This window comes from Sitodiplosis mosellana, unplaced genomic scaffold (assembly GCF_009176505.1).
Source record: "Sitodiplosis mosellana isolate CC-2019 unplaced genomic scaffold, AAFC_SMos_1.0 Smas_scaffold_6165, whole genome shotgun sequence".
Taxonomy (NCBI): Eukaryota; Metazoa; Arthropoda; class Insecta; order Diptera; family Cecidomyiidae; genus Sitodiplosis; species Sitodiplosis mosellana.
This window is the reverse complement of record NW_022601406.1, coordinates 4328586-4341259: the sequence shown is the minus strand read 5'-3', so window position 1 is coordinate 4341259 and position 12674 is coordinate 4328586. Positions and strand designations below refer to the sequence as shown.

At 34.7% G+C, this 12674-nt stretch overlaps 2 protein-coding genes across 12 annotated transcripts in view; one reads left to right on the top strand and one right to left on the bottom strand.

Annotated features, from left to right (window-relative positions):
• Nucleotides 1-4115, top strand: part of LOC129574889 (putative uncharacterized protein DDB_G0279653) — a 95048-nt gene extending 90933 nt beyond the window's left edge. For all 11 annotated transcript variants that reach the window (XM_055457489.1, XM_055457491.1, XM_055457496.1 and 8 more), the window contains one exon: nt 198-4115. In XM_055457489.1, coding sequence (XP_055313464.1) covers nt 198-375 — 178 coding nt within the window. In that variant the 3' untranslated portion in view covers nt 376-4115. The remainder of the gene's footprint in view (nt 1-197) is intronic.
• Nucleotides 1-12674, bottom strand: part of LOC129574893 (cysteine--tRNA ligase, cytoplasmic) — a 349418-nt gene that overhangs the window by 45458 nt on the left and 291286 nt on the right. The gene's annotated exons all lie outside the window — the stretch shown is intronic.

Sequence of the window (12674 nt, the reverse complement as noted above, 5' to 3'; positions counted from 1 at the left end):
TTCAAAAAAAAGACGAGGAAATCAACGAATTCAAATGGTTTGGTTTCGACTTAAATCCTTAGTATAGTTGACTTATTCATCATCACTTTTGCCACTTGAATGTGCAAAAGCGAACAAACAAAAAATTCAAAGTTAAGACATGTCGAATGCAAGCGAAAAAAACCCATTGTTTCAACCAATTTCCCTTTTCGATTTAGCTCAACTCTAAACGGTGCTATTGCTTCATCCGGCGTAAAAATGGAGTCACTCCCGATGGGTTCGATGGATATGAATGAGCATCCATTCAGTCCGCAGATGACGCCACAGCAATACGAGCAGCAAATGCATAAACATCAACAAATTATATCAAATTTATTCAAACGAGACGGCAATTAAACGAATGCAACGCACCGCACAACCAGCCCAGCTCAGCCATCCCATTCAGCCGGAGAGCGTGAAAAGTACTTAAAAACCGATGATTCACCGTACAAAATCGATTTGTTCGATTTTAATGCAAAAACCGACCCATTGCCGGAGTGAGTACGTGAACTCATCACGAATGAACATGAAACTAGAAATAAAATCTATAGAAAAGTATCAAACCAGAACAAACAAGAAAAAAAAAAACGAGAACGAAACTGAAACTTAAATACGAATGCTATAGTATTTTTTTGGTTTGCTTTGGCCGCAGTGCGTTTTGGTTTTTATTTGTGCGACCAGGAGAAAAAAAAAACAAAAGAACAGTAAAATCTCTCACCCAAACCATTATCTATGGGCCGAGAATCGGCGCGGCGAAGAAGACTCTGACGGGGACGTAGTCAAGTGTAAGTAATATGGCAAGAAGATTCAGTGCAGAAGAAAGACATTACACGCTTGAAACAAAGCACAAACGAAATTCAACGGGAAAATCAACAAAAGAACAACGATGCGTGTGAGCGTGCGCGCGCGCGCCTCTGTGCACTGCACAAATCGACACACGCAAAGCAATAAAAAATAACTAGATGAAGAAAGTGATGAGACTGCTCGATAAGGAATCGAATCAATCGCTTTTTGTGCACTGCTAATCCGGTTAATTTTCATCGTTCTACGTCTCTCTCGCTCCCCTAATTCAGAAGAGGAGACGAGATTGTGTGCAACGATCATCAAACATCGACACAGCCATAAAGCATACGTTGAAATACACACACTCCATTGAGTCATTGTCCCGCAAGAATCGCTGCTGCCGAAACACAATAGAAAATGACATCCCATTCCCAACGAAAGCTACCGACTCTAAATTAAAAGGAACATATTTAGAATCAAGCGTATGCCATTTCTGATAAAGTCTATCGCTTATTTTCCATGAATCCTTACCATGAAGTCCATGAAATCTTACAGTCGCACATTTTGGGCAGCTCAACCGTTGAAGTTACTTCAACGAAGCTCGATTCGAACATTTCGCTTTCGTTCTACGAGACATTCTATTCATTTCAAGGGTAAATTTGCGGAAAAAATACACAAAAACACAGCCAAATAAGAAAAACTGATCTTCCGGAGGAAAATTTTTTGTTTTCAACAGCTTCAACCCATGGGCCATGGAACTACTTCACAAACTTTATTTCGCTTCCATCAACTTGATGAACTTTTTCCATCAAATTGAAAGAAAAAACTCTTTTGCCGAGACATGAATGAGCCATATGTGTATGGTTAGCGATTTACATTCATTTAATAATTAAAATTCATTGCAATGATATGTCATGAGAGTGAAATCGCCAAAGCCCAGTACTTGGGCTTACAAAGTCTATTTGGCATCCAGTTAAATTTTCTTCTCACACTAAAAATGGTTTTCCTGTGAATTTGTCAAAGCGCTTAATTTCTGCAATCTGCAGCAATTGATTTGTATAGAATTCCTTATACAATGAGTTAAATTGGAAAATTCCGAATAGTTTCGTTGAGTTGTATAAATGAAAATTTTCGACATGTGGTCGTTTTTATTCGAAGAAAAATTCATCGGAAAACGCAATGTGAGACAGAAGCGTATATTTAGATGTCTTTTTTTTTTCATTAGATTTAATAAGATTTAAGATTTAACTGTGCTATGAGATACTATATATATCTGAGGGTAACTGTTTCATATCAAACGCATATGAGAATAGATTTAGAAATCAAAATAAATCAAATTAATATTACAACAAATAGGATGTGGAAATGGTGTGTAAAATGTAAAAGAGAGCAACTTTAATCGATCGAAACTCGATCACGAAGTAATGTTTTGAACTAAAACCAAAACCTGACTCACACAATTTTGGATCAAGATCGTGCACGCAAATTCCGAAAAACACCGTGTTTTCATTTCTCTTCTGAAAACATTTAAAAACAAAACATTAACCGAAAAAATGTAATTATCTCTTTAGTCTATAAAATTATATACGACACAACCACACACACACACACATATTATAGGTTTATGCTACGTATTAAAGAAAACAAAAATTAATGTTATAGCTAAAATGGCGTTTATACCATACGCATTATTCAATCAAAACAAAAAAAAAGTTTACAAATTAAAGTAGAGCGATTCATTATCCATGTCTAACCAAACAAAAGAAAAAATCGTAATAGTTCTCCCCCGGTTCAAATCCCATTCATCAGTTTTGTACGTTTACAGTTCAATAGATATGAGACAGATTTTATTTGTCATGCAATCCAACAATTCGTTCAGAAAGATACATCCATTTCCAAATCGGACTTTTTTTCCCGAATTTGGATCTTCTAATTCACTTCTTCCAACCGGTTACTTCTTGCAACCCAAATCGATTTTGTTTAAATCAAATTTTTCGATTCAAATCGTTTTTGTTTAAAACATTCGACTCAAATGCCAATAGACTTTTTGAAATGACACAAACAAAAAACAAACAAACAAGAAATCGTATTTAAAGCATATATTTATTATGAAATAAATAGGTATTAACATAGGAGTCATTTCGGTAGATGTGTGTATTCAATGCATATATTCTTTGGAAGGAAAAAAAGACGAATTTTGAACAAAAATAACATTTTGACGTTAAACAAGGAACAAATTACTCCGAGCAATCACTCAGTTTGGATTAAACAGAATAGAGGGATAAATTCAACGGTCCTAGTCAGATCCAATCAAGAATCTAAGTTCCTTGGTTCCAAGTGGATAATGGATACCCACTCAAAAAGGGAGAAATGAAACAGAAAAAGATCGTAAATTGCAAAAATTGGTGGAAGAAAAGTTTCAAGAGATCAGATTGAATGCCATTCAATGGAGAGGAGTATACTGAACAGACAGAAAGATTCGAAATCAATGAAAAGATCAGAAGATTTGAGGAGGGACAACAGATCTTTGTTCTTGCTGTCAATTTTTCAATGTCATAGAAAAAAAATTGTCCACTCGTCTATATTCGCTCTTTGAGAGGAGAAAGTAGAGAAAATTCCAATCTTCATCAAAGCCTGACAACAACACAGTCGAACTTTATCGAAGCGTTTGTTAAGGCGGGAATTGAATCTGTTTTACGCAAAAAGTATTTTGAAATGGTAATATACAAAGTAGAACGCAACTCGCCAGTGCAAATTGTACACTCTACGTATTAAAATCGTACCATCAGTGTACTCAGTTGCGTTGTTCTTTATGATACACACTTTGACTTTTTCCAACCATAATTTCAACCTGAATATGGCACTCTTTTGCATGTAGCGCATTCAAATTCCCTTTTTTTTATCAATAAATGGTTATAAGTTCCACTTTGGTAAACGCCTTGATAATGTCTAGAAGTTCTTTTCAGTGTTTCATATGATCGTCCGGTGATCATCACCGCGAATACACGTCAGTATTCGTAATAGTGAACACTGAACATCGACAGTAGTGAATTTGTATCAAGAAAGTCAAACACGGTTAAGATCGGATTGTCATCAAAGCAAATGTCGTTTATTGTCAATGAATGCTCCTCACGAATACAAAGTCAAGGAATTCCCCGTTGACGGCTAATCGTCTGGAGATAAAGAAAACTAGCAAAGAAATGGTTCAAACTGTAATTAATAAACACAAAAAAAGTATTAAAGTTATTAGTCATGAATCTCGTTATACATATATGTATTCTCATTATCCGATTTGAAAAAACAAAAAGCAAAAATGATAAAATAATCGACGGATTGATCGAATGGCGTGGCCCTGATGGACAAATGTAAAATGGAAAAATTGTGAAATGCAATTGGTTTGGACAAAAACAAGCATATCAATGGTTATAATCCATGAAATAGAGGAAAAGAGAGAAAAAGAGAACAAAAACGTTCGCATTTTGATTCAACAAGATGGCACGTCTCATTTTGCGCTTTATCTCATGAATCAATGTGGAGTCAAAATCATCGTATTGCATTTCTATATGTTATATTTCGACTCTATTCCAGTATGTAAATTTACTAACTTAAAACAATACATTTAGAAGATCATACATCAGAAACAAAACTCTCTCTTTAAGTGTAAAAAAAGCGGTGGAAGCCGCGAAAAAAAATTGAAAGCAAAAAAAAGAACGTTTTTCAAAAACTCATTAGCAATGGTGACAACAGCAAACACAATCATCTCCTTTTATCGAAGCAAAAAAAAATGTAGCCAAACTCACATAAGTATTCAATTATTATCCAATGAAAATCTCGCACTTTTTCGACAGCAAATGAAATTGAGTTTCATTTGATTTTATTCAGAAAAATAATTTTCCAATCAATTGATTGAGAATATTGAGCGTGTTTTCTTTCGACCAAATTCGAAATTCAAAAATCTATTGGACAAAACTAAATATGTTGATCACTTGGGATACACAAAAATGTACACAAGAATTTATTCGATTTGATTTAGCTAAAAGCAAGAAACAATTGGCTAGAGAAACAAAACAAAATTATGACTAGAAATCAAGGAAGCGTGCACACGCATCCATTATTTTTCATTTAAAAAAAAGAAGAAAAAAACGCTGACGAAGAGCTAAGTTTTATTTTTTTAGTTAGCAATTAAATTGGACGGTTCTATGAAAAAAAAATTGATGCATAAATTTGTTATATTGAATAAGTTTTCAATTGGATTTGAAAAATCGAGAAATGTTAATTAGATAAAAAATAATCGATGCAATGTGAAAAGCGAAAAATTTAAGAAGATTTAAATGAAAAAAAAAGAAAAGAAATTAATGAAATTAATGAAGCAAACGCATATGAAATCTTACAAAAAATCAATTTTATCAAATTAAGTCAGAACATCCATTTGTTACGATTAAGTCACACTTCACATACACCAACACACATATGAATGTATCATAAAAATATTGATTGTAAAGAAACAACTCGTACCCCACACAATATATATAACTAATTCAAAGTGGACGATAATAAAATTAGAGAAGAAAAAAAAAAACAAACGAATTTGCGTTTTTTGTTGTTGTTGTTTTTTTTTTTAATAAATAAGAATATTTTGAAGGTGAATTGAATTATTTTAAAGGCGAATAAAATCAATTCAAAGGTAACAAGATTCTTTTTCAACGAAGACATCAGGATATTATAAATTTTTTGAGAACAACCAAACATTTTCTGAGAATGTATCAACACATTTATTTGTTTTCAAAAGGAGAGAGTTGTTTGGTTAAGGTGAGTATTATTTAATTAGTTTGAGTCTAAGACAAGCTTCTTATTCTTGGATTCTCCTTCTGTATTTATTCCACTGTCTTCTATGTCGTCGTCGGTGCTTGAAAAATGTTATTCGAATGTCAATCGGTGGATTTTTCCGAGTGGCGGTGATAAATTCATCGAAATACAACGATTTCGCAACGGAAGCGTGACTACGTGAGAACATTTCTCCGTCTCATATTTCGTGTCTGCGATTTAATTTAATTGTCACCTTATTTATGACTAAGCTGTTGCCTCACCCTCCTTATTTTTCCCCACCTTGATTATTTATTCGAAATGCCACAAAACCCGGAACAAAAAGTACAGAACAGTATATTTGAACTCCCAGTGCAATAACAAAGCAACTTTTTTAATTAGTTTATTCGCTGACACACTGATTTATTGCACATGTTTGGATTTAGATTTTTGCCGCGATTCGATGCAGCTGAATGTGAACGAGGAAGAGGAGGAGATTGAAAGAAATGAAAAAAAAAATTGAAAACAATGAAGAAGAAAGAAAATGATTTAAAAAAATGAAACAAGAATGAAAATCAGAAGAGGAACAAAGGTCAAAGAAAGGAGAAAAGTTGAGGAAAAAATATAAAATTTTCAAGGCAATCTTCAGTTTTGTCCAGATCTTTTTGAATTTTTTTATTGTCAACTCTTTTGATCAGAGTTATTTTAGAATAAGCAAATTTTTTCTAATTGCGCAAAATGTCAGAATTTTTCAGACTATTCAGATTTTTATTCAATTTTAATATTTCCAAAGTCTTCCAAATTGTTGTTTAACAAAACAAAGGTACTGAAGAAAAAATACAGCAGAAAATCAAGATGAAATAGCATTGTTCGTTGGCCGTGGCATTTCGTAGCGCGCACAATCCTTATTCCGGGATTGATATAAGACCTCATTAAGAATGTCGCTGAAAATTAATAAGATTTTCTGTTTTCTTTATGTGTGTGGATTTTTTGTTGCTGCTGTTTGCTTCTCGCGTTGGCATTTGTCGGGTTTAATTGAAATTCGCGCATTTTTCACATCACAATCACAACAGTATTTTTTAACTGTGAGATATGCATCGAATGAATTTTCCGCTTGGTATGTATTCACTTTCAGTTGGTGGCGAGGTGTATATTTTGTGTCATTGTTTATTTGCCGTTGCTTTTTGCGCTGTTCGCTGGCACGTTTGATAAGTGAATTGTAATTTTTATTATACGCTTCTTCACTTGAGAGTTTTTCACGTACCGTTTTTTCTGCTTATATTTAAGGCGACGCGAGTATGTGTTGGTATTTGTATATGTTTTTTTTCACAGGGCGCGCTCGCGTATTTTATGCTTTAATTAAATTATTTTATGAGCGAGACACACACTCACAAAATGAAAATTCGACGTAAATTGCAACGATCAATTTACGTGGAATAGTTTCCATTCCTGAGTATGGAATATTTCCGAATCAAGTCTTGTTTGAATTTTTAACCATTAATTTCCCATTTTAAAAACGATTTGCTGCGATAACACATCAACCTTTCTTCCACCATTTGCTTGCGATACAAAGAAGTCTTGTAAAAACGTAATTCAATCCACTTGATATGGGTGCTCTTTTTTAATGTAACCCTTCCTCTCGCTCTCTTCTCCCGGTGTATGTGAAAAGATGCCGGTAGAGTACTTAACGCGAATTAAAAGCATGTCGAACGACATGCAGATGCGCAACAATTAGTTAGTGATTTGCTTGTTTTCATAAACATACACACACCGAACACAAAACAACGACAAGTACAGTTGCGCACACATATCACAAATGGCATCGGATATATTGATGTTGCTTCGTTGTTGGATGCCATCAACCAGGTAGGTATGCCTTTAATTTTCGTATAACTTTTACATTTCCAAATGATAAACATTTTCGAGTTTAATTTCGTATTTGCTGCTTGCCACTTCCACTGTCGCAGCAGCAGCAGCCGCAACAACAAAACCGACAGACAGATTGATGAAGCATATGTGAATTTAACGAAATCCAAAAACTCATATAAGAGCATGCCAATAACGATGCTGTTACGAAAATTTAATTTCGGAAATTTTCTCCGCTTGCCGTTCACAGCGAAAACGACCCCTTTTTCATTCGACGTCGTTGTTGCGTAAGTGAAAGGAAGAAAAAGAAAGGTGCCGATGATGAGAAGACAAAGTGCTTCGTTTAACGATTGCTTGCGGTGTTGGTATGTGGCACGCGGTGAGATGGTTAATAGAGCGACATCAGCCGCAAAAATAATTGAAGGGGAACACACATCCACAACTAAATAACGACCGAGTTGAAGAATGGTAGTTTAAAATGTAGATTCAATATTATTTTTTTGAGAATAATTCCTTTCAATGTGCCCTGAACTCCCATTCAAATCCATTACATATTTATGGATATTATTGCGATTGTTTGATCACATTTTATCACATGAAAAAAATATAAAATGCTTTGAATGCGATCAATTGATTTGAAATTTTGTTCAGCGCCAAATAAAAACATTCAGCACAAATCACTTGTCAACACAAAATGACGTTTTCTGCTAAAAAAAAAAAAAACTCGCCGTATCAAAGTATTAGTATTCATGCGAAGCCGCTTGTTTTTTTCTCGCACACATCAACAGGTCAACATAACCACAAAAATGTCAACTGGCTTTTTCTATCATTTTGCCTGTCATTGCATTCAATCTGTTTTCCAGTAGCACACAGAAGTCACTTGTGAAGCCGTCTAATTATCTTCTATAAAATACAGAATTTTATTGTTTGTCACAGTTTATCTCATTCATTCCATATTGTTAAGCGAAAAAGTCTAGTTTAGTTTATTTTGTATGACAAACTTAATTTGAAACCATCTCGAAGATATTGGCGGACGCGAAAATCGATCTCAGAAGAATCGCACACCGGCCGCTGCATCAAAGTTGTTTCGGTATATTACACAAACGTGACCTTATAAAACACACTCAAAGAAAGCGTAGCCTTTTCAAGTAAGTATAAACTGGAGCGACTCATATATTGAACGAATATCAGACGTCAAATTAGAAGTGATGCACGCAGTTCATTCGAATTGTGTTCAAAAGTCCAAGAATTGTAATTATATTGTGAAATTTGGTTTTTCTTTGTATTTTACTTTGATTGACTGACAGTTTGCGCAAGAAAATTGAAGCGAAATTGTGGTGAATTGACCAGATTGAAATTGAACAGATTACAACGTAGATTTGCTTGGCCACAGCACGTTTTTCTGTCAAATTTGAAGGTAAGAGTTTTCACTAGTATCATTCTAATGAAACGTTTTTATGTTAAAGTCAAACATGGCATAAATCAAGTATTAATTATCCAACATTTTGATGTTCATTATTTAATATGTACGCAATATTACTGTTGTTTCTTCTCGTATGTCTGCATTGGGTCAGCATCGAGCAACAAATTCAGAAGTGATCTCAATTTGTACAGTTTGAGCCATAGACACTGTTTGATTTACCACAAAAGGTAAGTGGGATTCACTCAATAATAATGACTATGAAAAGAGACTCGGCTTCAAAATTCAAAGCAATTTCCACAAACATATTTCTTAAAAATTGAATTTTTTCATTGTTTCTTATCTTTCGTACTGCAGTATTTTGGCCATTTTCCATTCAACATCATCCATTAAAATCTATAGCTGTTCCTACGATAATTTGACTTTTTCAGAAAACTTATTTTTTAACAAAATTCCATTTTGAAAATCTAGGGTTTTTGAATTTGAATTCGTTCAGTTTTTCATGACGAATGATGTGCTGCTTTCACTTTAAAGATTCCATAAAGCGTTTTGAAAGAATTGAGTAAAATCGCTCGTTATTAAGATTCAATCTTAATAACATATTATTAAGATAATTTTGTTAATAACGAGCGTTGATTAATCAATTCTTTCGAAAAGCTTTATGGAATCTTTAAAGCGAAAGTAGCACATCATTCGTCATGAAAAACTGAACGAATTCAAATTCTAAAACCCTAGAATTTCAAAATGGAATTTTGATAAAAAATAAGTTTTCTGAAAAACTCAAATTATCGTAGGAACAGCTATATTAAAATCACGACTCATTCCGCCACTCACCACACACAAACGCAACCATGGCAACTACCGACAAAGCATCGAAAGAATACAACGTTAAAGGCATCTTGACCATCGGTGAAAAGCTGTATCTGAACGAGGTTATGGCCGACTTTCATTTCGATGTTGAGTTCAACGATCAACATGAGCGTATTCCGGCGCACAAGCTGTTGTTGGCCACTGCGAGCGACGTCTTTCGTACAATGCTTAATGAGTTTTGGCTAGAGAAAGACGAAGCTAAGATAGGCGACGCTTCACCGTCTGCGTTCAAGGAATTTCTGCAATTTATTTACTTGAATCGAGTAAAAGTGACAACTGAAAACGTAGTTCAAGTGATGAACATGGGAAAAAAGTATGACATCCCCGAATGTTTGGATTCGTGTCAAGACTTCTTGATGAATACACTCACTAAACGCGAAAACATGTGCATGGGCTATGAACTTGCGGCACTTTTGGAAAACAAACCATTGATGGAATTTTGTGAGAGCAAAATCCAGTGCAATGCGAAGGAAATATTGTCGTCGAGCAGTTTTCTGGAATGTGATCGAAAGGTATTGGGGTGCATTTTGCAGATGGATTGGCTTTCTTGCTCTGCAGCCGAGGTAAATGAAGCGTGTATGTCATGGGTAAAGTCGGTCAGCAATCAGGAGCAACTGACCAGAGAACTCGTTCAAGAACATCTCGGTGATTTATTCTACAAAATTCCATTTGGATCGATGCCGTTTGAGGAGTTTGCTGCATTTGATCGCTTATATCGGAATATATTTACGCTTGATGAACACGGGGAAATTATTCAAATGATCGCATCGAAAGATTTTCAACCGGAAATATTCAGTGCAAATAGCGAAATGTTTTATGGAATCAGCACAAAATGGAATGAAGACGCTGTCGTTACATGTGATCGCAAAATCAAATCATCTATTACATTATTATATCATTTGAGTCCGTATTACATTAAAAACATCGAAACGACTACTTTCTCCACCAATAAATCAGTTCTATTGGGAGCAATCATTTGTGAACATTTGTCGGAGAATGAAGGTCATATAGAAAATATTCTAACGAAAATAACGATTACCGAAACCAATGGATCATCAACTTCAACTATCGTTTATGTCGTCGGGACAGTGAATTTGAAATACTACATCGATACACGTATTCCATTACCCAATCCGATTCTCATCAAACCGGGATTCATATACAAAATCCAAATGGAACAAGATCCACCAGCCGATTGCTGTACTTTTCGTCATCTAAAGTCTGAAGTGGAAATAGAATCTGGTATTACTGTCAAATTCCATTATTTTAGTGAAGGAGATGGTAAAGTGATGCGAGGATTAGTTCAAGAGCTGGAGTTCAACCTAATTTGAACGTGATATAGGTTGTGTCGAAGAGAAGTTACATGAACATACCGGAACACATTGATGAAACTAACAGAAGCAAATAAAATTATACCTTTTGTAATTAACAGAATCATTTTCTAATAATATACTTTCAAATGAAATAGAATTAAATGAAAATTCAGTCACAAATATCTGTGTAAAAAATCTTTGATCCAAAAGGGTGAATTATTTTGAATGGAAATCGAACTGCGCTTTAATTGAAACCAAATCAAAATGATTTTTGAGTCAGAGAGTGGTGCGTATTTACTCACCCACATAAGCGTCCATTAGAATTGGATCAAGTCAAGGTACTGTGAATATACCATGTACACACCCTTTGGTGTCATTACACATCGTCCCCATATAGGAAATCCTTCAAATAAGCCATTTTAGCCGTGGAATTCAATCATTTGAATTGACTTGTTATTCCGGTTTCTGTTTTCTTCATATTTCTCCAAAGTAATTTATTAAATATTTTTTTGATAATTCCCAGTTACGCTCACAATTGCATTCGGAACGATTTATCGGAGCGAATTTGTGATTATCATTTTAATAGGTCTGTTGTTTATGTTTTTATGGCTGTTTGTTTGTAATGTGCTCGCATACGCAAATGTTTTGTTGTTATTTTTTTTAATGATACTTCTTTGTTACCCGCCTTTGCTACTTACTCACAATCCTTCCCAATTTCATTGCGACTCCACACTCAATTTCTTCGCATCCGAATAACAATAAATACCGCGCCCGGCAAACACACATGCATAAATATATTTATATGGCTCTATGTTTCAAACCATTTCATTTTTGATCTCATTTCATATCCTCGTTTCATGGGTGTTTTCTCCCATGTTCGCTCATTCATTCGTTCACATCTCGCCGCTCGTTTAATATCGTTTCGCTCGGTATAAGTTCAATTTGTTTTATGATATTGCCGTTATATTGTTCTTTTTAATTTAAAACTTTTTGTTAGGAATTTGTTTTGTTGACTGCGTTCGATGTCTTTTCTCTTTTTAGCTTCAACCATCTTCGCGAGAAATTGTTATTGCTGTTGCTGTTACCGTTGCGTCGTACGCGCATTTTCTTTACCATTCATTTTAGTTCGCTTCTTACCAATTCCACTAGAACACCCTCTCACTCGACCGTACCACACTTTCGACTTTTTCCACAACGTCGAAACAAAGATGCGATAGGGTTGAACACTCAAGCATCGGGGCATGTGTTTGACTTTTAAATGTTTGAACACATCGAAAACAAACCGTAATGAAATTGATGATATTTATGAAAATTAGAAACGGTTTTGTTTTCGGTTCGTTAGTCGATGTTTCCATTTCCAAGGACAGCATTCTATAAACACCAACCACCAGCCAGCAATGTGTTTGTACTTTGTGGAATACTTTCTTTTTGAAATTCGTATGGTGTGTGTGTGTGTGCGCGTTTTTATCATTAATGAACAATGTTCATTAGATTTATTGAATATTTTTCCGGTTTCACTGCTAAGACATAAAATTGCCGCTTGAAAATTGGCTTTGCCAATTTGGCAATGTGAAAGTGAGTTGGAAACAACATAAGGACAA